Source organism: Cicer arietinum, chromosome 5, assembly GCF_000331145.2.
Source record: "Cicer arietinum cultivar CDC Frontier isolate Library 1 chromosome 5, Cicar.CDCFrontier_v2.0, whole genome shotgun sequence".
Lineage (NCBI taxonomy): Eukaryota > Viridiplantae > Streptophyta > Magnoliopsida > Fabales > Fabaceae > Cicer > Cicer arietinum.
This window is the reverse complement of record NC_021164.2, coordinates 58,406,651-58,434,537: the sequence shown is the minus strand read 5'-3', so window position 1 is coordinate 58,434,537 and position 27,887 is coordinate 58,406,651. Positions and strand designations below refer to the sequence as shown.

The window sequence follows — 27,887 nt, the reverse complement described above, 5'->3', positions numbered from 1 at the left end:
TTGGCCTATAATATAATATTAATAATTATTATTGTATAATATAGTAATTTACGATATATATACTATATTCTGTATAATACTATGTAATAGTATATACCAATAAAGTGCAGCTTATATCTAGTTTATTTAATCAAGTTTTTTCCTATACATCTATTTTTTCTTGTTTTGTTTATGCTTTCACGTAGTCTAAGTACAACGTTGTTTTATTCGTCATTTTAGTATGACATTTTAATTTTTCATTTCGTTGTTGTGTTTATTTGATTTAGATTGATAAATCAAGTTCAATCAAGTATAAATGTAATCAATTATTTTAACGTCATCAACATTGTAGTTTCATAGACATGAGTATCTCATACACTTTAATTTTTTCCGTATATTTAAGTTTTACCATATTCGTGACCGTTTTATGTTATTAACCTCAAAATTGTGAATTTATTCACAATTTCATTCTTTTTTATTTTACCAATATTAAATTGTATTATTTTCGATCGACGTAATTTTTATAAATTTAATATAAATATTGTTTTTTTATAAATTTAATATAAATATTGTTTTTTTAGTAAGAAAAAGAAAAACAAAGTGTAGCATATGCTCGTGAGTTTTGATAGTTGACTGGTGCATATAAAAGAACATCTATCCTAGGAGGTCAGTTTTTTTAAATAAATATCTATATTTTGAATGATTAATCTCTTATTTTAAGATTAAATAGAAAAAAATTTAAATATAGGACTACAGCATATATATATTAAAAGCGTGAAGCATGCGAGTGATTGGTTTGAAATCTACAAGTTCATGATCTGGTGACAGAGAACCAATGACCCACATTGGTCATTGGGGGTAGCCTGTTTCATTACTTCTTCATTCTAATTCATTGAAGCAAATCAATCTCCCTTTTTAATTTAGCATATATTTAATTAATTACTCTTTTATTTGAATGTCTATATTTCATTATGATTATGTTTCCTTAGTGACACATTGTTGTGTTTGTTAAGGTAAAATATATATAAACATAACAGAAGACAACAAAAAAACAATTAAAACACAAGCAGAGAAGTACAAAGAGACACTCTTTAAGGCATGCTTTTACTACTGAAACTACTACACAAGTGGCCCTCCATTTTATTTGTAGTTTTCTATCTTACCCTTTTACTCTCTTGTCTAATATTGCTTACTTGATTCTTTTTTTCTTATAGGATTCTTCAACCACATCAAATCTCAAACAACTCTTTCTTTTAAATTATTCAATTTTCTTTTTTCTCTCTATTCCTTTTGAGATAAACAAACACATATCCTTTGTAGAATTCATTTCTAACATGTATAATCAAATTTCTTCACCTGCTTCTCAAAGGGCCAATTCACCAAATATAATTAACATGAGAAGCAATCTTATTGATGCTGAAAGGTATGAGGGAATCATTTTTCTAACATATAAATTTGTATTCACTTTGATTAATTTCTTTGGCATATGTTATTATTTATTTTTGTTGTTTTAGTCAATACTTAATGGAGCTTCTAGCAGAACATCAAAAACTTGGACCTTTCATGCAAGTCTTACCCTTATGTAGCAGACTCTTAAATCAAGGTGTGTTTATTCCATATCTAATCTATTTTTTCTTATAAACAAAAATGTTAGCAGTTAATTTGTTAGCGGAGATGAATATGTTAGTAACTGAGATCGAACCTTATTTAATTTAAATTAGGCCTACTCATTAATATTAATTTTTTTTGATTGAGTGGTTTTATACAAGTTCTTACATTCAATATTTACCTAATTATTATCAGAGATTTTGAGGGTTTCTGGAAAGAATGGATTGTTACAGAACCAAGGGTTTAATGAATTTGATAGAATGCAACTCATAAACCAAAGTCAAATGGCTTCTTCAGACTTGAAACCAAACTTTACTGGCTGGAACAGCCTGTCACAAGAAGTAAGTACTGTATCTCAGTTTTTTGTTCTGATAATCAATGTAAAAATGGCTCTGGCTCCGCTGCGGTCGATCATTCCGCATTCGGAACATCAGTGACCGTCTGGTCAAGATTGAATAGTCAAGATTTAAGTTTGGTATTTTGAATTATAAAAAAAAATTGTATTTTCTAGATTGATTAAAAACTGGATGATCACTGATATCCCCGAATTTGGATTCCCTTGAATGTAGGGAATCCAAATTCGGTTTGTAGAATCTTAGTGTAACTGTAATTGCAGCCGTATCAACCACATTTGTCTGCATTTTGCTGCAATATAATGGTTTGCAGTGTAACTGCAGCCGCAGCCAAAACTGTAAATGTGGCTGTATCAGTTACATTTGCCTGCATTTTGCTGCAATATTATGGTTTGCAGTGTAACCGTAGCCGCGGCTGAAACTGCAATTTAGAACTATAAGCACAAGTTTGTATTACTGATTGGTTAAACACATGATACAACAGATGTTAGCTGAAGTGAAGGGACTAAACATGGATTGGCAAACAGCACCATCAGTTGTTCCAAGTTCTCACATTGTGAAGAAGATATTGCGCTTGGATATTCCTAAGGATGGTTATCCAAATGTAAGATCTATTATATAATTTGTCATGTTATGATAGTTTTATGTTCTGATAATCTTTGAGTTAATTACTTTATTTAGTAAGACTAAAGCTAGTTTTAATTTTCAGTTTAATTTTGTTGGGAGGCTTCTTGGTCCTAGAGGTAATTCATTGAAGCGTGTAGAGGCTACCACAGGTTGCCGCGTGTATATTAGAGGGAAAGGTTCAATTAAAGATTTAGACAAGGTATAGTCCTATATCTTATCACATTGTCTTATTATCTTGAAACTTCACACACTCAGGTAAGTATTTATAGCATAAACACTTATTGTGATGTCTAAGACTGATGAGGACGAAGAATGAACTGAATTCACATCGCATGAGAGGGATTTTGAGATTGTGTAGGTAGAATTATATGGTTGAAAGACATATAAGTATTGATTGATACTACTTATACCAACAAGATGCATCTTTTCGGTGACACATAACATAAGAATGTCACAATTAAGCTTGCTTGATTTTGAACACTCTTTAGATGAGTGACCGTCTAAGAAGTTTGGCAGCAAGTATCTGAGTAAGAACAAAACATGTTGAAACAACTTGTGTTAGTTTGTGGGGGCGGTTGGCAATCTTTGGAGCACTATGAGATGTTACAATTATCATATAAGTGTATATACTATTTCTATAACAAAAGATAAAAGCAGATTCATAACTGTTTTTACGTAAGTTATAAGCTTTTTTTCTAAGTTATCATGGAAAATTTATAAAAATAAACTAAAAACAGCTTATAAACATGTCATAAATTGTTTTAATAAGTTCTTCAATTTATTTGAATTTTTGTTGCTTATACAATATATACGCTGTTCATAACTATTTTAGACATTGACTTACCTTTTTGATTCCAAAGGAAGAGTTGCTAAGGGGAAGGCCAGGATATGAACACCTGAATGATGCACTTCACATCTTAATTGAAGCTGAACTACCTGCCAATATTGTTGATGCAAAGTTGAGGCATGCACAGGAAATCATAGAAGAGCTACTTAAGCCTGTGGTATACATCTCATCCTAACTCTTAAGCACTTCATCATCATAGAACAACTAACTTATGATATCTTCATTTGTTTTAAACTTATTTTAATAGGCTCTGCACCACCAGTGTTGTCAAATAAACGCTATAAATTATAGTATAGTGGAATTTGAACAAATCGTTGTTATTCGGTGATACGCTATTTAGTATAAAGTGTTATCAAATAGTTGTTGTTGCAGCGCTAAAGCACTATAGCATAGCAAAATTTGAACAAACCGTTGTTTACAACATTGCTCTTGCATAACTGTGACAAGTAAATGTATTTTGAACCAAAGTTTGTCCTCCCTTTATTATTTGTGCAGGATGAGTCACAGGACCTTTACAAGAGACAACAACTAAGAGAACTTGCTATGCTCAATTCCAATTTTAGAGAAGATAGCCCTCAACTAAGTGGTAGTGTCTCTCCATTCACTTCTAATGAAATAAAAAGGCCCAAAACTGAGGAATAATAATTGTTATATTCTTATGATTGCTGAATTTAATGTTGCATCCTTTAACTTGATTCTGTAAAGCTATAATGAGAGGCTTGATTTGGAGAGGAAACATATTCATTGTTAGTCTATTGCATTTAGTAGACTTTCAAAACTAGTAGAATTCTTGTTGACTTTATTTTGACCTGTTTGTCAGTCTAATAATGTGTGTAAATATAACATTCGTTGCATTTATATTATGTTTAATCTTAAGATTGGAAATATATGCTTCATGTCAAATGTGTCCTTTACATTTTTATTTATTTATATATAGGTGAAGGAATGTTAATAAGTTAGATTATGTGAGTTTTTTTAGATAAAAAGTGGAATCTCCTTATTAAAATTCTTTCAATGTTCCTTAGTTTATCGACCAAGTTACATTCTCGTATTTGTTTCTCCACCCTCAAATACACTATTAAAAGTTAGAATTCGACAATATAAAAGTATTTCAAGCCGAACTTTTGAACAAAGCCCTTTTGGAGCATAAAGCTCATATATTAGGAATAACGTCAAATAGTAGGTAGGGGCTTTGAACAGTTAAATGGGACAAGCTAACTTTCTTTTGGTTCAAATGATTAAGTTTGTGAGCCATGGACCTTTCATGGTAAATCTTTATGTGGGAGGTTAGTTGAAGACATATCTTCAAAGAAGCCAATCAACTGGATGACTTTTTGATTCATGAGGGTGGCAAAATGGATAGATTTACATTAGGCAATAGATGGATTAAAATAAGTCATTGATTTATTTATAATTCACTAAAAAAATTTAATTTCATCTATTCATTAATTAAAAATAAAAATCATTTCATCTATTCATTATCATATTTTAATAAATTATATATTTTAAATAGTACTAATAGTTTTACTATTTTATAAAATAATTTTATTTACTATTGATGAAAAATGTTTTTACAAAAATAAAATGAAAATATTTAGAAAAACTGTTTTTAATATTATGTTTATAATAATTAATTATTAATTTTTAAAACTGTTTTTTGTTTTTAAAAAGAAAATACTTTTTTAACTATTTAAAAAATTGTTGCTTTGCAGGATTAAAAAAAGTTTTTTAATAGTATTTTAAAAATAAATAATTATTAATTTAATAAAAGGGGTGGTTGAAGTGTACCGCGGTGGAGTTCTGCCGACTCCACAACAGAACTACCGACTGCTGAGTTTCGGTGGTTTGTAGGGGAGCTCTCATGACCACCACCATCTATTATTAATTTAATGTATTTGATTTATTATTAATTTAATTAAATAATATTAATTAATAAATTGAAATATTTTAATTATTATTTTTAAATTAAAATAATAAGAAAATCTATTTTTTTTAAACTGTCTTTTTAAAAAGAAAAAAAATTCAGAATTTTTAAAAACAACTTTTTAAAATAATAAAATAATTAAAATAAAGAAAATAAATTTTAGATTTAATATTTTAAACTAATAAAAAAATTAAAATAAAGAAAATATAATCCATTACATATCATTAAAATAAGTATGTGATCCATTAAGTTAGAAAAATAGATGGATTGGATCCATTCATAATTTTAAATAAATAGATTGGAGTCAATTCATATATGTGGAGATGAATTGAATGGATAGTGGATAAAAGGATGAGTTTGCCACCCCTACTTGTCCAACGAAGTGTTAGTCTTCTAGATCCTTTTCAGACTTTTTAACATTATTCTTGATTTTTTTGTGTCTCTGATTCTGCCACTATCAGTTTCTCGTGAGGTTTCTAGTTCCATCTTTTTTAGATAACTAGCATAATATCCAAACATTTGCATGGGTCACGTAGGTGGATTGTGCAAAGTTGTTACTTTGTGGAGGTAAATAATATACAAATAGTTCGGTATTTAATTGAAAGTTCGGAAGAAAAAATAGTTAAAAGTGATTAATATAAATATATAGTTGAAATAAATTTTTTACTAAAAAGGATATTCATTTGAATTGATGAGAAAATTACATCAATAGAGAATAAAATAATTTAAAGTTATTAAAACCCCAAATGATAAATTTACGAGAAAAATCACGTTAAATTATTAACATATAACGGTAAAATACTTATAAATGTGACAACATCTACCTTCAAGTTAATATGTATTTAGAGTTATAACTTTGACAATTCAAAAATGATTGATTAAAGCTGATCTGTACTCGATTAAATTTATTTATCAATCTGAATCAAATAAACATTAAATTGAAGAAAAATTAAAGCGATGAACAAATCAACGTTGCACTCCGATAACTTCGTTACAAATAAAAGAAAAAAATTAAATATATATCAATGTCACATTTAGACAACAACCCAAAAAAAAACAAAAAATATATATATAATTCAATTATTTGAATTAGAGGTGAGACAAAAAAACTAAAAAATTGATTTTAAAATAAAAAATGACATTAAATCACTCTTCTCTGATAAATGAAAATTAAAAAATATGCTCAGAAGAACAAGAAGGAGGAGGAGGAGAAGTTTGTCGATGATCCCAAATCAAGCAATATGTTCAGTTAACTGGTCCAAGATATACTACTTCTTTAGAGGTATTAGTAGGGGAAAAAACATGCAAAAAATATTTTTTACAAAAGGGTTGTATGCATTTGCACGTGACTTTCATATATAATCGAATTGAGGTATTAGTAGATTTTGTCTCCTCCACTCTGTGTTCCCGTTTATAGTAGATGCAAAAATTAGACTATTTTTTTATAACGGAGTTTGAATTTCTCCGTCTACATCCGTACCCATTCATATATATATATATATATATATATATGTATATATATATATATATATATATATATAAATTTAAAAATTATATCTATTATAATTAATATAATAAAAAATAAACTATTCAAAATATAATATATATTTTTCACATATTCAACTAAAATATATTATCGTGTATTAATAAAAAAATTATATATATATTAGCATATAAAAAATAATATTATTTAGTATGAAAGGTTAATTTACAAATATTTGATTGTTGTATAAAAATCTTAGAGTTGTTCAAATTAATAACCTATGAAGCTGCTTATATGTGCCAAAAAATTTCTTCATGATCAAAACCTCATTATCACTTACCTTTAAAAACAAAAAGAAATCATCTGCAAAATAAAGGCGAGAAATAATATGTGTATTTCAACATATTTTGATGTCATGGATCTTTCCTATGGATCCATCTTTCTAAATATGCAATGAAAGTCCTTCGACGTATATAATGAAAAGGTAAAGAGATAACAAGTCCCCTTGTTAAATCCTTTCACTAGAATGATAGCTTAACTATGTCATCATTAACGACCAATAATAGGGTATTTTTTTCTCACTATTTTAAAAAAAAAAAAAAAAAAAACACACAAATACCCCCATTTCAAATTAATCTACCAAAATGCACTTTTTTTTTTTTCAATTTTTTTAAATGTTACAAGTCGCCATTTGGAATGACGACTTCCTTAAGGAAGGTCAACTTCCAAATGACGACTTCTCACTTGTTTTTTTAAAAAAAAAATCAATTTTTTTTTTTAATTTTTAGTAAGAAATCGCCATTTGAAAGTTGGCCTTTCTTAAGGAAGTCGCCATTCCAAATGGCGACTTGTAACATTTAAAAAAATTGAAAAAAAAAAAGTGCATTTTGGTAGATTAATTTAAAATGGGAGTATTTGTGTGTTTTTTTCTTTCAAAAACAGGATAGTAAAAAAAAAACTCGAATATCATCACCCCAAACCCGTCTCCACCTCTTAATTTTAATTTCATGGAAGCATCCAATCAAAATAGATTTTCTCCGTCCAAAGCAGGTGTGAATTATGTTGTCGTCTTAATATATATATATATATATTTGTGTGTGTAAAGACATTGTCTACAAAAGATGTCAAGTGGTGTGATGTAATGCCACCTAAGATATAAGAAGATTTAAAATGAATATAAATATAAAGTTTTTAAAGTGTATAATAATATTTTATTAAAATTATTATAAATTAAAATATGAAGTATTTTTATTAAATAAAAATTTGTTTATTTTTAAATGTCTAAAGCAGTTACTTCTATAGTTCTAACCTTAAATGGTAAATATTAATTTAATCGATATTAAATACTTTTATAAGTTGTGAATATTTTTTTGCTAAGTTGGTTTAATTTTTTGTGTTAGAAAATAAGATATCAAAATTTCGATTTTTTTTTTTTTGAGATCGATGAGATTTTAATACAACTAACATCTCTTTTTGCCGTGTTGGCTATAGAAATTTAGTTATCTTTTCTATGGACTTTTAATTTCATTTATTTTTTATTGGGTTTGAACCCTCTTGTTAAAAACCTCATGTTAATTCATGAATGTGGAAATAAATGGCACTCAGATCTGAAATTTGTTGGTGAACCACACATGCATTTTCAAAATTATTGGAGACTGAACTTGTTTGTATCGTATAAGAAGAGATTTTGATGAGACAACTATTAAGTTGGGTGTTTCAAATGGTCAAAATAATTAAACCCATTGGTCCCTAAAGATCTTATAAACACGGCATCTTTTATAAAATTAAAATATAATTAATAATATTTTTGTTGTACTTTTCAAATTTAAAAATATATATTAAATAAATTTTATTTTTAACGAAGATAAAAAAAATTAAATATATTTAAATTTATTATTTATTGATATATGTATACAAAATTAAAAGAACCAAATGTCAAGAATAGAGAATTGTAATTTTCTAAAATTTTGAATTGGTGTTTGACTTATAGTTATGACATTTATTCTGTTTTGACCCTTTAATGTGTAATAGATGATCACGTTTAATTTACAAAATCGAAATGGTTGAAAGTTCATCATACACAACAAATTTGAGGTATATTTAATTGTTATTTAAAGCAATAAATTATTATTTGGTAATTAGATTGAAGAAAATCTATTTTTTTAAATTAAAAATTATCTTTTATGATTTAAATAGTGTTTGTTTCAGAATTTTTTAAAATTATTTTATTAGAAAAATTATGTTTTGGTTAAATATGAAAAGTTAAAAATAGTAGTTTGTAACATTTGACTCGTGGAACAAATGAGAGGGAAAATGATTGTGTTTTCTCACGCAGTGACTATTTTTTTTTTCACGATTTTTTTATCAACTTTAATCTAGGTTTTCATCTTGTAAGTTTTTTTATCCTATTTCTCTACGTTTTTTTTTTGTGTTGTGTGTTTATTTATTGCTTTTTGATGAGTACTCAACTACATTAATCAACAACTTTAAAATGTGTATACGACATAGATTAAACTAATAAATTTGGTTAATTGTAGGTTATAATTCCATGAACTGTTTTAAATATGTGATTTAACATTTCTGCTGACTTAAATATCAATTAGAACAACAACTAAAAAAATGCGAAAAATTATGAGAGTGATTAAAGAATTGTTGTAAGATGGGATGAAAGTAAAACCAAACTATTGCTAAAAATTTGCATGAAAGAAATTTGAGTCTAATATATATACATAATGTACATTGGTATGTGTAAATCATCATTTAAATTGGTATGTGTAGAACATTACGTAGTTTGATATGTGTACAAAGACTAAATTTTTTCAATTTTTTAATTATTAAAATTGCATTTTTTTTATTAGGGCCCAAATTTTAAGATTAAAATAGGACCTCCAAAATATATTATTTATATGTTTTCATGATGAATTATTTATATGTTTATTTTTCAGGGGATTCAAAAACTATGAAATGGATTACCTAAATTCATTGATTTGTTTGGGATAAAAGGGAGAGGTAGGGGAAGACATGAGATAGTACATAGTAAGAGAGATACTAGATAGAAATTGGATGAATGAATATAGAGATGCATAAGAGGGTAGACACACATATGTGTATTTAGAAAATCATGTATTTAAAAAAATATTTTTTCAAATAAATATGTTTTTCTGAAAATTATTTTTATGTCATTTATGGTAATTTTGTAGTTAAAAAAAATTAATTTTACAAAATTATATACAAACAGATTAAAAATCATTTAAATAAAATATTCTATACCAATAAACAAACAGAAGTTAAAAAATCATTTCTATTTAAGATCGGACAAACACATGTATTTTACTACATCCATTTAAATTAATTAAATCCTTATTAAACTTAGACATTCAGATTATAATTAAACTGAATGAAGTGAAATAAGGATCACATATACTAAAACGCATCTTAAACTTTGTACTTAATAGTTAATACATGTGAGTATAAATATAAATGTAAATATTATTAAAAGTGCACTACATATATATTTTGTTTTTGCTAAAAAAAAGTGCACTATATATTTAAAAATACTTGTACTCACTAAATATAATCATAATCAAATCAAATGATAAGAAAAATATAATGTTTATACATTGCATATGATAGTGAATTGGGACATGAATAGCTATTGAATGATATTCTTTTTCATAAATTAGTAAGAGTTTCGTGCTAATGCACTAGGTTAATTTTTTAGTTCAAAACATGTCTTGCGAATAAAATGATCACTTAAAATATTATATGAATAAATATGACATGTTATTTTTAATAGTTGATTAAATTAGATAATTGTATAAATATATTTTTTTATTTGAGTAATTTTAAAAAATATTAAAATAAACTATAACAGTGTATTGTTAATAGCTTATAATTGATATAATCAAAATACAATACTATGAGTTGAAACAATCAAATTATTATACAATAAAGATAAATACTAAATTAAAATTAAAAGGAAAGCTGATCAACAATACATAAATAGTTGAAGTAATGATTGTTAATAAATTTATAAACTCATTATATGAGAAATTTTTTACGACAATCTTATGTCATAACTAATGGTATGATAAATTTGTGTTTTACATGCGGATTGTCATGCGGATTTAAGCTACACATCCGTAGGAAACAAGTTACCTGCAGATTTGTCTGCATAACTATTTTTCCACATAAATCCTTCGTGGATAATTGTTTCTTGAGGAGTTCTGAATCCGCAGATAATTTATCTGAAGCTATTTTTGCAAGAAAAATAAATAAATTCGACTGCAAACTTTGACTAACTTAAGACATTTTCTTACGAATTTTTATGTAAAAATATATGTATTATTTCCACAAATTTGTTCTATATATAATTCCAAATAAAATTTTGAATGAAAAAGGTTACTAACTCCGCGTCAAAGTTGTTTTCAAAGAAAATTTCGTGAGAAATTTGCATAGGGAAATTTAATTTATATAAAAAATTTCAAATATGAAAACATTATTATAATACATTTTTTATGTATTTAATATTGGTTTTAATTGTAATACTACTAAACAAAATTTATATCATGTTGACATATCATAATTGAGTATTAATTAAAGCATGACCCAAAAAAAAACTATGTATAATCAAGTACATGATGCAACCAAATTATCAATATAAAAACAAACAAAAAATACTCAATATGATTACTACTAATGTCATCATCTCCACTATCTTATCGGAACCATTTTATCAAATGGTATCGAAACACCAAATAGAACCATTTGAACTGCCATTATGATCACGAAGCAAAGGACGGTGAGTGCTCTTTTTTGTTAATAAAGAGTTGCATTTTAAAACAGACAAATGTAGCAAAACTTCAAGGATGAAAAACATACTCAAAGAACAAATGCATCTATTATGTATCAAGTGTTTTAAAATGCATCTAATATCAAGTAAATTATAACTTAGTTCTAAGCAAACTCAAAAAAATCAAGCCTTTAGTGTTTGCTAGAAAATCCCATGTATCTTGTTCAATATATCAACCAATATAGAAAACATAAAACATCTTTTCAGATTGTGAAAATTAATTAGAAACTAAAATTAAACACCTTACATGCAACAACGAAAAAACTCCATAACATGCATTAAAACAAAACAATATCTTGTAAACCTAATTTTCTATGAGTACTAACATCTATTCGTACATTCAACAATTGTAACAAGAAAAGAGATATATATTAATCATGTTGATAACAATGGTATAATAAAGTAAGTAACAAACATTTTCGACGATGAACGAAATTGAGAGATGAATTGAAATTCGGAGGCAAATCTTTTGACGAATGGAGAGGGAAGAGATATAAACATGTTGGAATCTTCGTAGAGAGCTTAACGAGTTTCACATAATACTCAACAGAAAAATTGGGAAAAAAACCTAGATACAAAGGATTCATCTAATACTCTCCTTCAAGCTACAAATAAAAATAAAAATTAGTAAACCACATGAAACTTCTAAGGGACAAATTCTATTGAAGAAGAAGAACTGTAAAATGGCGTTTACTGAGACGTTGAATCATACACGGAAAATTTGAATGGCGCTGAAGGTTGAGAATGTCATGAAGCTCATATGCAAGAGTTACGAAGACAACGAAATTGAGGCTATGATTGAAATGCAATTGCGGCTGATGGTGTGTCGGTTGAGGTTTGGTGGTGGCTAGATTGAAAAACTAAGGTTCTTTGATTAGGTTTGATGGTTATGACTGTGATTAGATTCTTTTTTATTTTTCCTATTTTACTTTTCATCTATTTTAAAAAATTGAACAATTTTAGTGGACACTAAAAAAATCAGTCAATTTTACTCTATTTCTATACAATTTCACGTAATAACTTTACCTTTTGAAGACTTTAAGGGTACATTTAAAAATTAATATAATTTAATATTATTAAATTAAATCATTCATAGTTAAATACAATGTCATCTATGAATGAGTTTGATCATATTTTAGATTTATTTTTATCAAAACAATTTAATTTTACTTTTTGAAACTATTTTTAAATAGTTTTTTGTTATGATTTTAATTAAAATTAAATTTTAATTATGAAAACAATTTATTAAATTACTTAAGTCAAAATTAAATAGATAAATATATCAAAAAATTTAGGTTAGTCAATTAAATAGATAATATAATAATATTCACATAAACAAATTAAAAGAAAAATGATTGGTCAAAATATTGATAGTACAGTAGAACTTGTCTTGTTTTTTATTTAAAATATAATAATTTTATTTATTTTGCTGCAGAAAACTATTTGCATGTAAATCCTAGGAAAAATGTGGATTTTTCTACTGAAATATAGTCGATTGTAGATTCCCACCAACAAACAGATTTTTTACCTATCTAGAAGAAAATATTCTATCATTCGCGACAAATCCTACCTGCGGAATTATTTGCCGAGGAAAATTAGTAGGTAAAACACTAGTTTCTAATAGTCCAAGTAGTTTCATATTAACATTAACCAAATTATTATTTAACTATCGCAAATTTAAAATAGATTTGATTTTTTATTAAGAATTTATCGTGAATAAAAAATTATCACCATCTAATTCTTAATTTTTTTTTATCATATATGATTCATTTTAAAGACATTTTATTATTGTTATTGTCACATAAGTTAAGAGTTTTAAAGTTATATATATGTGGATATTTTGCAAAATTCACATGTAGAATCTAAAATTGAATAAGAAAATTAATTGTTTCCTTATATTTTTTTTATAAAATGTAAGAGAAAAAAAAGTAAAATACATTAACAATACTTAACTTATCATGATTTTGTTGTTGTGTATTCATATAAAATAATATCAACGATTTGAATAAAAATGCTAAAATTAATTAAGATAAATAATGTTAACAATACTTAGCACGATTTGAATAAAAATGCTAAAATTAATTAAGATAAATAATTGCTTGAGTATTACTTTTTTATATTTAGTGTATTATAATTTTTTTCATTTTTATGTATAAGATATTAAAAAAAAATTAATTTTATACATATGGACTTGATAGTGTATGGACTTGATAGTGTATATTTGTCTTATTATTTGTGCTTTTTTATATTTACCAACAATAAATATGCATCCAGTATTATTTTATGTATTAATGAAAAATATTTATCCTAATATTTTTTAAATAAATTGATCAATGACAAATATATGTAATGTGTGCTTTTATGCATCAATGAAAAATATTGACCATGTAATTTTTTTATATTTATCGATGATAAATATGCTTTTATATTATCAGCAATAAGTGTTTATCCCGTGATTTTTTTAATTTATAATTGACAAATATATGCCATGTGTTTTTTATGTATCAATGACAAATATTTGTTTCATGCTTTTTTTTTATGTTTATTAGTGGTAAATATTTAAACTGTCTTTCTTTTTATATTTATCATGATTAAATATATGTCATGTATTTTTTTATGAATCAATAAAATATATTTGTCGTTAATAAAAAAATTTATTTGTCGAATGTCTTTATATTTATCATTGATAAATATTTATCTTGTATTTTTTATATTTTTCAGTGGTGAATATTTATTCGGTGTTTTTTTATTATATTTATTCATAACAAATATTTGTCTCATGTTTTATGTATCAATGATAAATATTAGTCATGTATTTTTTATATTTATCAGTGATAAGTGTTTATCCTGAGATTTTTTAAAAATTTATCAGTGACAAATATGTACCATATATTTTTTTATGTATGAAAGAATTTAGCTCATGTTTTTTTTTTTTTTTATTAGTGATAAATATTTGTTGTATGTGTTTTTTTTTATATTTATCATGGTTAAATATGTGTCCTGTATTTTTTTTATGAATCAATAACATATATTTGTTTTTAATAAAAAAAATTAACATATATTTATCTAGTGTTTTTACATTTATAAGTAATAAATATTTATCTCATATTTTTTTTTAAATTTAAATGAAATATTTATCCCGTATTTTTTGTTATATTTATTCATGACAAATATTTGTTTTGTGTTGTTTTTATGTATCAATGATAATTATTAGTCATGTGTTTTTTAATTTGCCTTGTTTGTGATGTGTTTTTTTATTAGTCAAGTATTTTTTATATTCATTTATGACAAATATTTGTCTTATCTGTAATTTCTTTTTTAATTTATCAGTGACAAATGCATACCATATTTTTTTTTGTATAAATAAAAAATATTTATTATGTATTTTTTAAGTTTATCAGTGATAAATATTTGTTATGTGTGTTTCTTTTATATTTATCACAGTTAAATATGTTGCTCATATGTTTTATGAATCCATAACATATATTTGTTTTTAGTAAAAAAACATATATTTGTCTAGTGATTTTATATTTATAAGTAATATATAATTATCTTGTATTTTTTTATAAAAATTAAATGATAAATATTTATCTTGTGTTTTTTTAAATTAAATGATAAATATTTAGCTCGTATTTTTTTGTTATATTTAATCGTGACAAATATTTATCTTGTATTCTTTTTATATATCAATGACAATTATTAGTCATGTATTTTTTATAATTATCAATGATGAGTGTTTATTCCACGATTTCTTTTTTAATTTATAAGTGACAAATATGTGCCACATATATATTTTTGTACCAATGACAAATATTTATTATGTATCGATAACAAATATTGATCATGTGTTTTTTATATTTATCGATTATTAAATTTTTTTATGTTTTTTTTTTATATTTGTTAGTGATAAAGGTTTATTTCATGATGTTTTAAAAAATTTATCAATGAAAAAATGTGTCCTATATTTTTTTTATGTAACAATGATAAATATTTCTCTGATATTTAATGTTTATTATTGATAAATATTTGAGAGTTTCAATTATTTCAATGTAAACATGTCAATCATGTCTATTTTTTTTTTTTTTTTACTTTTTTGGTTGGATCAAAAATTTACATTGTATTTATCATGCATGGAAATTGTTGCACAAATAAAAAATTATTTGATATGTTATTGAGATGTATTAAAATTAATGTCTTATGTACTTTTAGTGAACACCGTTAATATTCATGATATCAAATAATTTTTTATTTGTATAAAAATATACATGAAATTCAATATTATCTCGTTTTTTATTTATTTATTGATTACAAATATATTTTCCGTATTTTCTTATGTATAAATAATTTATATTTGTCATGTGTTTTTTTTTATAACTATCAATGCCACATATGTTTCTCATATTTTTTAAGTATTAATAAAAAATATATCATGTTGTTTTTTTATATTTGTCAAATATTATTTTATCTATCATAGACAAAAAAAAATCCATGTTTTTTTTAATATACCAATGACAGTTTATTTTAAAATATTTTAACATTAACTTTATTTTTACAATTTTAACATTAGAATTCGTGCTTGAATTTTTTAAAAAGAAAGAACAAATTAATAAAAAGATGATGTAAGATAAAAGTTAATAAGATTTAAATTTGCAATAGAAAAATATAATAAAAAAGAAGAAAAAAAATATAAATTAATAGTATATTGATCAATAGACAATGTCATAGATAAATATCTATGTCAAAAATAGTTAATAGATATATAGTATGACAAATAATTTTTTTTTGAGCAGATGTCAACAAATATAGTAAATTCCATCGTATATTATATATATATTAGATTAATAGCCTCGATTTCTTTTTTTCTTTTTTTACTCATAATTAACAGCCTCGATGTTAAACATTGTCATATGATTGAACATTAAACAATATCACGATTTTCTTCTTTTTACTCAAAATTAATAGCCTCGATGTTAAAACATTCTTATACGATTGTACATTAATCAATATCAATACCATATCAACATATTATTTGGGTCATGCTAACGTCTTTAAATGTATTTATTAAGTAATTAAAAAAATAAATAAATAAATTAAAAAACTTTTTTTTATATAGTTTTAGAATATAAATTATACAACTTCTAATATTATTTTTTAAATTTGGTATAAACATCTTAAAAACACTTATTAACATTATCCTAATTTTATATTGTATCCAAGTTATTAAGACTATGAACATTAATTGACCTCTTTATATAACAATGTTATCCACTTGGATTTGTATACTGATTGAAATTTATAGAAAAATATGTAGAGACAATCCATGAACAACCTTCCTCGGTAAAGTCGTGCATTAAATACTTATGGCTATGGGCCTCCATTTTAAGTTATCGGGACTATGAGGATTAATCATTGCATCAAAGTGATGCACTTTAATATTAGAGTCCCTTTATGTAGATGATAAAAATAAATTATTATATTATATTTAAATTTAGTATTTAATAAATTATTAAAATATAATAAATTAATTTACAATTCTACTGTATCTTATTTTCTATTTAAAATTATTATTATAAATATAAGCTGAGTTAAATTAATTATTTTTTAATAAAAATCATCAAAATAAAATAAGAATAATTATTTTTTAATTAATTTTATAAAGTATAATTTAAAATATAAATTAAATATATAATAAAATATAAATATAAAAATATAAATTTAATCAAATAAAAATAAGAATAATTATTATATTAAATGTTGAACTTTTAGAAATTTAAATATACTAACTTTTTATAATTTTTATCATATTTAAATGATATTATAATAAAATAGAATTGAAGTAGAATATCATATAAAATCAAATTCTTTAAAATATTATATTAAATATTAAAATATAATATAATTTTATTGACATACTAATTTATTAATCTATTTAAAAATATATTTAATTATTTATTTAAATATATTAAAATAAAATAAATTTTTAAGTACGTTAACAAATTATATCAAATTTTCGTTAAGATTTATGCATAAAATTTAAGCCTACAATATATCACAAACTACACTCAAGTCTTTTGATATGACAAACTTAAATCTTGTAAAGCTTAACTCAGTGTAATATATTTTCACTCCAATAGAATACGTAAGAAATGAGTATTAATTAACCTTTTGATATACTAACGTTATCCCCTTGGACTTGTATAATGACCGGAAATTTTAGAAGCAACTTTTTGTTCAAATCAATTATGATAAAAAGTACTAATAAATGAAAAGTATTTAAAAAACGTGGAACTCTTGAAACGGTGCCGCGTTGAAGCATTCGTAAGATAACATTTGAGTAAATGAGGACACCAATTGCATTTAATCATTTACATAACTTCTACTTTTATCCTCCAAATAGTAATCTCTCTGTTCTACAATAAACAATCTTTTCAATTTTTAAAATAATATTACTTTCCTTTTCTATTTATACCATTTAATTAGTATTATTGGCATCACTTTCTTATTATGAATAAAAACCTTATTATGAATAAGAACAACGATCTTTTCTTATTTAATCAGATGAAAAAAATTATATCTATGCAATTTCACGAATTTTATCTTGCACATTAAATCTCTGTGTCTTATGCAATACATCAAAGCTTTTCTATTTCCTATATGTTAATATGAGAGACTACTCTTTTTACATTGAGTTATTTTCTCTGATTGTGTAGATATGATAAGTGATTTTTCTCAATCTTTTGATTTTTATGATAAATAAATAAATAATTTCTCTCTCTTATGGCTAAAATAAATAATATCGATGTTTAATATCGATGAGATGCCACGATTTTAAGAAGAAGAAAAAAACATAATAGAATAAGGAGTTCGACATTGACAAGAACTATGATATCAAATTAAGGAAGTCAAGATTTTACTAATTATAAATTTTGAAGATGACATGATATTAAATTAAGTTGCGATCCAAATCAAATTTCTCTATTTTTGTGTGTGTATAAAGTAAAAATAAAAAATATATAAAGAGACTAAATGTATAATTTAACCAAATAAATTTATTGTTGGATTATATGAGGTAGGTCTTAACTGAATTTAATCTATTTGTTTTTTCATCTTTGTAATAGTATTTTATTTTTCTATTAATAAAATATTATTTTTCTATAAAAAATTGATAATGAGATCTTGAGAATAGGTCAAGGCCTGAGTAGGAAGGAAATCAACTATATTTTATTTGGAAAATATTTTATGGACACTTATATAGATCAATTAACATTTTGAGAGAAAAAAATAATAGAGAGAATAATATAAAATATGATATGTTGGTGGTATGACAAAAAGATAGAAATAAAGAAAATTGAAGTGTTGAAAAATAAAAAGTTTACATATAGCATTATTCATTTTATTTGGCTGAAAATCAATTATAAATTTAACTTATTTAAATATATAGGAAGCAAAATAAATTATAAAAAATGTATTTAATTCATTCTAGTAAAAATAATAAAAATAGACAATTCTATTGGACGTATCCTTCGTAAGGCGAATTAGTGTATTAGTTTTCTTGTTAATATTGGACACTCTTCTTCATTTTGAGATCATTTACTTTTTTTTTTAATTTATTCTAAATTTTTATTACTATATGAAATAATTGAACGGCTGTCATTTGACATTTGTCACATATTACTAAAAAAATTTAATTAAAAAGAGTGAGACAGCTTGATTAAAATGTATTTCTTTTAATTGTAAAAAATAATATAAGGCAGGAGAAAAATGGTCACACAATGGAGACATTTACATTTGTGTTGTCATTGAAATAAATTATATATACATATGACATTGTTAATGAATGCTCATGCGATACTTGTTAATAAATTAAAAGTAAAAAAAATTTATGAATAAAACTAAAATTTTGATTTTAAAATATTTGAATGTAAACTTTTAAAATATTTTCAAAATAATATTTATATATTTGTATTATTGACTCCAAAATCAGTTGTTGGCATTTATCTTATACATATATAATTAAAACGAATATCATTTTTAATATTATTATTTTTCTAATTTGTCTTTTTAACTAACATTATGTGCACTATTTTAAAACATTATACTTCACTTTACATTTATAATAATAAAATACATTACTAGGTCTCAGATATGAACAAAATAGGAACTTCCAACCCTTAACCCAACAAGTGCAGAGGTTCGATTTGAGGTTCAACAATGCAAAATAATTCATATGTGATTAAATTTCTGCAGATTTTTTAAAAAATAAAAACCCACATTCAACTTCAACAAATGTTAAATACGAAGGTTGTGTTTCATCGAAGTGTAAAATATTTGGTTATATTGAATGGGAGGTGTATTAGTATATTAGTTATTTTAATGCTAAATACAAAAACTGAAGAACAAATAGTAAAATCATAACGGATTGAACGGCCACGTGTGTCAAAAGCTTATTCAACGTGGTGGGTCAATTTAAAGTTGACTTAGATTTTCTGGATATTTTTATTGAAAAAATAAATAGACAACACTTTTAATAAATTCATGATCTAAATAAGTGAATAACTCAATTTATATAGTAACATATATAGTATTAATAGTTAATTAATAAATTAATTATTAATATTAAAAATATATTTAATTAATTATAACTAATTATAATATCTATTTTTGATATATTCTTTTTAATGATTACACACTTTAAAGGAAATAAATCTCATATATTATACCATAGTAAAATTATTAGGTTTATCTTTTATGTATCTACTTACGCGTCAATCATACATCAGTCAAAACCAATCAACGGTAATAAATTGTATTTGTGTGTTAAACTTTAAAATCTATATTTTTCCATACACTTTTGTTTGCTTAGCTATTTTTTTGTTCAATTTCATTTAGCTGAACAATCGATTTTGTAGCCTATGAGAACTATACGTTAAAATATATGTACCGGACTCGTCAGATACAGGAACACTACAGCACATATTTTTATATTTTTTATGACTTTTTTTTTATTAATGACAAAGCTGCTCATAGGTTTTTGTCAACTTAATATACAAAAGTTATAATATATTAAAATATTCAATTTGTACATTAAATACAATATTTCAAAATTTATCTAGTTCCTCGATTTGTCAGCGTGCCAATTCTATTTTATTCTGCCTTTGTGAAAAATTTAATTTTATTCTAATTATATAATATACTTTTTTTCTTACTTATTAATTAATTTTAATAATATAATTTTCAATTATTTTTCCATAAAATTTAACATATTTTTCTTGTGTTGATATATATTAAATTTAATTAATGAGCCTATGTACAAATACTACTGCAGTGAAATCAACATGGTAAACCGATATATCATAAAACGGTTGGATAACATACTAGGTAGTAGTTGGGTCACATGATAACTAACTTTGTTGAGTCAATCAATTGAATGTTGAAAAACACGTACAACCTTCCAACCACTTGGTCCAAACAACTTTATTATAAGTTTGGGGACACTATTTTCAACAATGGAAAAATTACATGCAATAATTTTAGCTTCTTATCAAGTATACATAGAAAAATACATGAATTTTATGAAACCATGAATTCATAAGTTCAATAGTTATCAAGTGGGTGATTTTGATCAGAGCAACCATACTTTTATGGTTATGAGATAGTAAATCCAAAAGACTAATTGGTCACTTCAATTTCAACCTTTCTAACAAGTGTGCGACTATGGAAACAATACTATTCTATAGTGAAACGTTCAAGTCTATACCTAGCTAAAGATATACGTTCGAATATGAAGGTGTTAGAGTGCCACAATCTTTAAATACAAAGAGTAAAAAAAGATTGTTTAGAGTAAATGCATTAAAATATAAATAGACACTACAAAAAAAGTACTTAAAAAGTGTAAGTTATGTCATGTATTTGGTCATAATAAAAAATATTAAACACTGCTGACACATGTACTCAATTGTATTAAAGTTGACTTTTTTTTATTTAATATATTTTATTATTAATATAATATAATTTAATTATATTTAATGTAATATTTTATTATATTTTTAATTTATTAAAAATGATAATAAATAAATCAATAGATAATTACATCTTAATATGCTGTTTCCTAAAAGGGTAAACAAATTTTACATAGTCGGCATGTTCAAATTGCCGCCTAAAAAAAATTAAAAGAATGAAATATTATAGAAAGAAAAAGAAAACATCCAAAAGAATACATTAATACTTTTCACGTTGGCAAAATGGTTTCTGTCCACGTAGCAATAAGTCTTGCTTATTTGTTTATTTTTTATTTTAATTTTTTGACGCGACAAAGTCATGCTAGAATATCCTAATTGAAAAAAATCAACTAATATATTTTAAAGTAAATGTTAATCTATATTTAAAGAATAAGTTTTAAGATATTAAATATGAAATTTATCATATTAATTCCTTAAAAAAATTAAAAATTATATTTTTAACATAAATATTTTATTTTAAAATCTTTAACATGTAAATATTAGCCAGCACCGTATGTTTAATACTACCGTATTATATGAAATTTATGAGTTAGGAAAAAGTAAGGATCTCTGTGCTTGTTTTGGTTTGTTTATTGAGAGTTTTGCATGGTTATTCATTTGATAATTGATAATTTAAAACATGGACGGGAATTCAGGTTCAAAGTCGACGACACCTCTTTTATCTTTAAATGACCGGAACTCCGCCGAACACGACGGTCGGAGAACCCAAATTATTCGCCGGAACTCTGTTAACTCTATCAGATCCGCTTTCCTGTCCATGCTTCCTGATAAGGTCCGTTCTAGCCTCGACTCTGAGTCTCCCTTCGACGTTGATCTCTCCAACGCCACCGCCTTAAGCCAAGGTCTCTCTCTCTAAATCTATATGTATATCTATATATTTGTATAAATGAACGAATGAACGTGTTGCAAATTTGAATTGATGAGTAAATACAGGGGAGAAAGAGTACTATGAAAGACAAATTGCGACTCTGAAGTCGTTTGAGGAAGTGGATACTTTGGTTGAATCTGATTGCATTGATGAGGATGATAAAGAGGAACAGGCTCAACAAGAAAGAGCAATGAAGATCTCAAATTATGCAAATGTTGTTTTGTTGATTTTGAAGGTATGTATGATATTATGAATTATGATGTTTATATATATAATTCATTCATTTCATGTCTTCAATTTCAAGTAGCTAGGTTCGTCATGTTCTGGTTCCATTTCCAATAGTTATTATTATACATGTGTGTGTTGTTACAGCTTTTCATGAAAAACGTGATTTTGATACTTGTGTACAATTGATGAGTTTGAAGTGTAGTACTGATTTATTTTGGGATTTGGATCCTCTTCACCAATAATTTTTTTACATAAGACAAAAGCTACTTCATCGCTTTTTTAAAGGTACTTTATCACTTCCTAATAAAACAAAAGTTTGGAAGCAAAATCAATTTTATTATGTAATAATAACCAAACATCTAACACATACGTAATCGTGGTCATATAGAAGGAATGAAGGATTCATTTCAAACTTGTTAATTGTGAGAATCAATTAATTGAACTCTTTTGCCGTTGGATTATATGTTTGTTGTTTTGTTGATAATACTATTCTACCTGCTTCTTGGATTATATAGTCCTTTTGTGAACTAAGTAAAATAATTTTCTGTTTTAATGCGTAGACTTATGCCACGATAAGGAGTGGGTCAATAGCTATTGCAGCTTCAACTTTGGATTCTCTGCTTGATCTCATGGCTGGTGGCATACTTTGGTTCACTCACCTATCAATGAAGAACATAAATATATATCAGTATCCCATTGGAAAGCTGAGGGTGCAGCCAGTTGGCATAATTGTTTTTGCTGCTGTCATGGCCACACTTGGTGAGTCACATTTACTTCAATTATATTCCTAGCTTCCATGCTGTTCATTCTGTTGTATGTGCAAGCTACAAAATTCGGTTCATTGAGATCATTTTTCCGTTTATGTCATTTTCCTTTTAATTGAAAGGTGTCTGAAATCATATTACAGTGGTGGACTTGTATGCATAATTTTGTCATTGTTGTAAATTAAATTTCAATTTAGTACTTGCACATATGTACCTTATGCTTATGATTATTTTTTTTAAGGAAAGCATTCAGCTTTAAGCTTAAGATTGAAACATCTGTTTGTTTATTCTTTAAACCATAAATCAGAAGATCCTAATGTGACAATACATAGGTTTTTGTGACATTAGCTTGAATCAGAGAAATTGAACTTAATTTAATTAATGGTATTGTTATGGTGAACTTTAACATATGAAGTATACATTCAAATGTTATAGGGTCAATCCTACATTCCTACTGCTTCTAAAAATAACATTAACATCTTTTGGTACTTTATGATTTTCACTAACTTGTTTTCTTAGAATTACAATTAAAAAAATTTACATTGAAATGTAAAATATTACATGATACATTCAATCCTTTTTGTTACAGGTTTTCAAGTGTTATTCACGGCCATAAAACAACTAATAGAAAACAGTCCTAGTGAAAAGATGACAAGCGAACAATTAATATGGTTGTACTCTATCATGATATTTGCAACAGTGGTGAAGCTTATACTCTGGTTTTACTGTAGAAGCTCAGGAAACAAGATTGTTCGTGCCTATGCAGATGTAAGTGGCCCTTTCTTATGATATTTGCTTCATGAATTAAAGTCAAAGTACAATTGAACAATCTCAAAATTGACAACATGCAGGATCATCACTTTGATGTTGTAACAAATATAGTTGGATTAATTGCGGCTATTCTCGGTGATAAATTTTATTGGTGGATTGATCCGGTAGGAGCTATTTTGCTTGCAATTTACACTATCTCAAATTGGTCTCGCACTGTCATGGAAAATGCAGGTAATTCTCGTCAGAATTTCAAACAAAAATAAATATGTTACACAATATATGTATATATGCTTGTGAGATGAAAATGATAGATTGTCTTCAGTGCTAGTGCTTTTGACTGTGCTATTGTCATTCAAAGGCAAAGTAATTTCTAAAACTTCACTGCCAAGAAACAACTTTATTTTTTGTCAGTATGAAAAACTTTAAACACCAGTTCTTTGTCAGTTTAATTTTACTAAACCAGCTGACTTATATTAAAATTGATGCAAAATTATGAGCCAAAACCGGTTTTGAGCATCCAGCATTAGTTTTTAAAGCAATTTGTCTGTGGATAGGGGCAACAGAAGAATCAGAGAGTGATACACCAACCTCAATCTATAATTGATGCTGGTGAAAGTTCAGCACATTTGTTTCAAATATTGATCAGAATTATAAAAAGGATTAACTTTTGCTCCAGGCAAGGTCTAAAAGACAGCTCTCAATAACAATAAAATGATTTAAAATTTACTATATTATATGCAATTGGTTAGCTTGTATTTTCATTTGTTTGTTATTTAAGACATACACCCCTCACCAAAAAAAAGGAAAAAAAAGAAGCTTTTGTGTGTGAATGTAATTGTTTACCGATTCTGATTACTGATACCACCTTTACAGTTTCACTTGTGGGACAATCTGCACCTCCTGAAGTTTTGCAGAAACTGACATATCTAGTTCTACGGCACCCTGGAATTAAACGCATAGACACAGTCCGCGCATACACATTTGGTGTTTTATATTTTGTGGAGGTATGTCAAATTACACATAATCAATTTATAGTCATACAAGACTAAGCCTAATTTTATAAAAATTTAATTCATCATGCTCTACTAGTATTTACAAAATACTGTCGGACTCTATTCTTATTGCTATAAAAGACATTTACTTACGGAATCTAGTTAGACATTTACTTACGGAATCTAGTTAGGTTTCTCTTATTCTTCTAGCTATTCTTGTGTATATAATAACACTTGGGATGCCCATATTACATTTTGAACATACTTGTGACAAAGTCGGTTTCTCTTATCTAGTTAGCTTTCAATGTGATTGTCAGTACATATCTTCTCATGGCAAGGATAGGATAACTTTCTTTTATGTGGATTTAGTCTTACAAACCTCTGATACTAATGTTCATGTAAAGTATACTTTAGAATTTGTGAGAGATAAGGATGTAAAATAAAAAAGATCTTATGCCTCGTGATTTGGGTCTGATTTTGCGCAGGTAGACATTGAACTTCCAGAAGAATTACCTTTAAAAGAAGCACATGCAATTGGAGAGACTCTACAGATAAAGCTTGAGAAACTTCCAGAAGTCGAACGAGCATTCGTTCATCTAGACTTTGAGTGTGATCACAAACCAGAGCACTCGGTTCTGAGTAAACTACCTAACAATCAGCCTTAAGCACATTTTACCATTTTGTGAATAAGAAATTCAACTGAAAAGTGAAAATGTAAAAGAGCATGATCTAGTTCTATTGGCCAATTACAAAGTTTTGACAGTTTCATTAATTCAATAGCTCTCATTTTGCAATAACACATGGTGTATTTATGGTTTTTTTTTAGAACATGTGTATTTAAGGCTACTTGTCGTGAGATATACTATATTTTTAAGACCAGAAAGTAAAACATATATGTTCCATTTGCAATTCGGTTGTTGTCATTGTCACAAAGAATAGATGGCTAAAATATTCAATAGATAAACTAGAGATAATTATCTCAATAATGCGAAATATTTTTCTTTGATGTACAGATAAGAACAGACAAATACAACTTTTAACACGAAAAACTTTTCTCAAATTAAAAGATTAAAAACTCTAGTTCAATAAAAACTTCCACTAAAGTAACTCTACTCATATATTAAAATAATAAACTTAATTGAAGGAATAATATATTATATAACAAAAACTCATAGGTAGGAATGGGATATTAAAATTGCAGATCAAACGGACTTACACACCTGTTACCACATCATCAAAGTTATTCATTTTCTTCTCTTCCCCGTTTGGTAGTGTGCTTGTTACGGCTGCTACACTTGCTTTTCCTTCTATTTTTCTTTCTTCGGCACTGTTGCTATCTTTATATTAGGGATTAAAATCTCTTTTCTTTGTCACATGGGCCAAATCCGTTGAAACCTTTTTTTTTTTTTTTTCAATAATAATAATGATAATAATATTAAAACTAATAATAATAATAATAATAATAATTATTATTATTATAATAATAATACTATTAAAATTAGTAGATCACATTTGGGGAGTGAGCCCATCCAATAGTAACTAACTGACTCACAAATATTTAGTAATCAAATTGGTGTACATAGTTGACAATTGACCGAATTTAAAAATATAAAATACGAGATATATGAAACATATGAAAAATATAGTTTCAAGTTGTGGTCACCGGAAACTACATGAAATCATTATATAGATTAAGATTTATAATCAAATCTGTTTTTTAATTTAAAATCGATGGTAAAATCAGTTATGGTTAAATAATTGATTTTTAATTATACAACCGGTTTTGACAAATCCAAATTAAAATTTATTTTTTCTTTTAAAATTGGTTAAAATTTGGTTATTTTTTTAATTATTTTTAATTAATTTGAAAATTTGATATTATATACGAAAAAATTTGATATAACTCGTTAATTTCAAGAATTTTATGCATTATGAAACTAGGGATGTTCGAAAAAACTAAGAATTGAACCAAAATGCAGTACTGAACTGAACCAAACTGTTTTTTAAACTGATTTATAAAAATTGAAAACCGAACTGTTTTCGAACTGATTTTTTAAAATTAGAACCGAACCGAATTAATTTTCAGTTCGAAAAAACCAAACTGAACCGGTTTTCAGTTTGAAAAATTGAACCGAACTAGTTTTTAATTCTAAAAAAATAGAATCAAATTTGTTTTTTTAGAAGTAATTAGGAGTAATTATGTAAAATTTGGTTTACAAACCAGTTCGGTTCAAAAATAAACTGGCTCACTGGTTTATAAACCAATTTGGTTCGGTTTTTTTAACTGAAAATTAGTTCGGTTTAGGTTTTTCAAACTAAAAATTGATTTGTTCAGTTTTCAAATGGTTCTAGTTCAAAACTGAACTTTGTCCACCCCTATATAAAAGTATGATGACAAAACTACGAGCAAACTTGAACATATTTTTCTTTTCATTACCTTAAACATATCCTCATCATATAATTCAGTCAATGATAAATGCATGTAAATTACAATTTATACACCGTATTGCACCATAACTAGCAATACTCTCCAAATTTGACATTCATCATCAGATAAAATAGAAGACAAAAA

The 27,887-nt window shown here is 25.5% G+C and overlaps 2 protein-coding genes and 1 long non-coding RNA gene across 3 annotated transcripts; 2 read left to right on the top strand and 1 right to left on the bottom strand.

Moving 5' to 3' along the window:
* Nucleotides 1-1,100: 1,100 nt before the first annotated feature.
* On the top strand, nt 1,101-4,216 carry LOC101514039 (KH domain-containing protein SPIN1-like). The gene is made up of 7 exons (XM_004500340.4): nt 1,101-1,402; nt 1,494-1,582; nt 1,783-1,928; nt 2,425-2,544; nt 2,650-2,766; nt 3,428-3,571; nt 3,910-4,216. The coding sequence occupies exons 1-7, from the start codon at nt 1,314-1,316 to the stop codon at nt 4,054-4,056; spliced, it is 852 nt and encodes a 283-aa protein (XP_004500397.1). The 5' UTR covers nt 1,101-1,313; the 3' UTR covers nt 4,057-4,216.
* Nucleotides 4,217-22,190: 17,974 nt separating this feature from the next.
* LOC101513702 (metal tolerance protein 4-like) lies at nt 22,191-26,224 on the top strand. Its single transcript, XM_004500339.4, has 7 exons — nt 22,191-22,534; nt 22,626-22,795; nt 23,349-23,547; nt 24,142-24,320; nt 24,404-24,554; nt 25,197-25,327; nt 25,801-26,224. The coding sequence occupies exons 1-7, from the start codon at nt 22,312-22,314 to the stop codon at nt 25,978-25,980; spliced, it is 1,233 nt and encodes a 410-aa protein (XP_004500396.1). The 5' UTR covers nt 22,191-22,311; the 3' UTR covers nt 25,981-26,224.
* On the bottom strand, nt 24,011-26,967 carry LOC140920229 (uncharacterized). Its single transcript, XR_012162951.1, has 2 exons — nt 26,536-26,967; nt 24,011-24,536 (listed from the first exon to the last, which is right to left on the bottom strand). It is a non-coding gene; the product is annotated as an uncharacterized lncRNA (long non-coding RNA).
* Between the last annotated feature and the right edge of the window lie 920 nt (nt 26,968-27,887).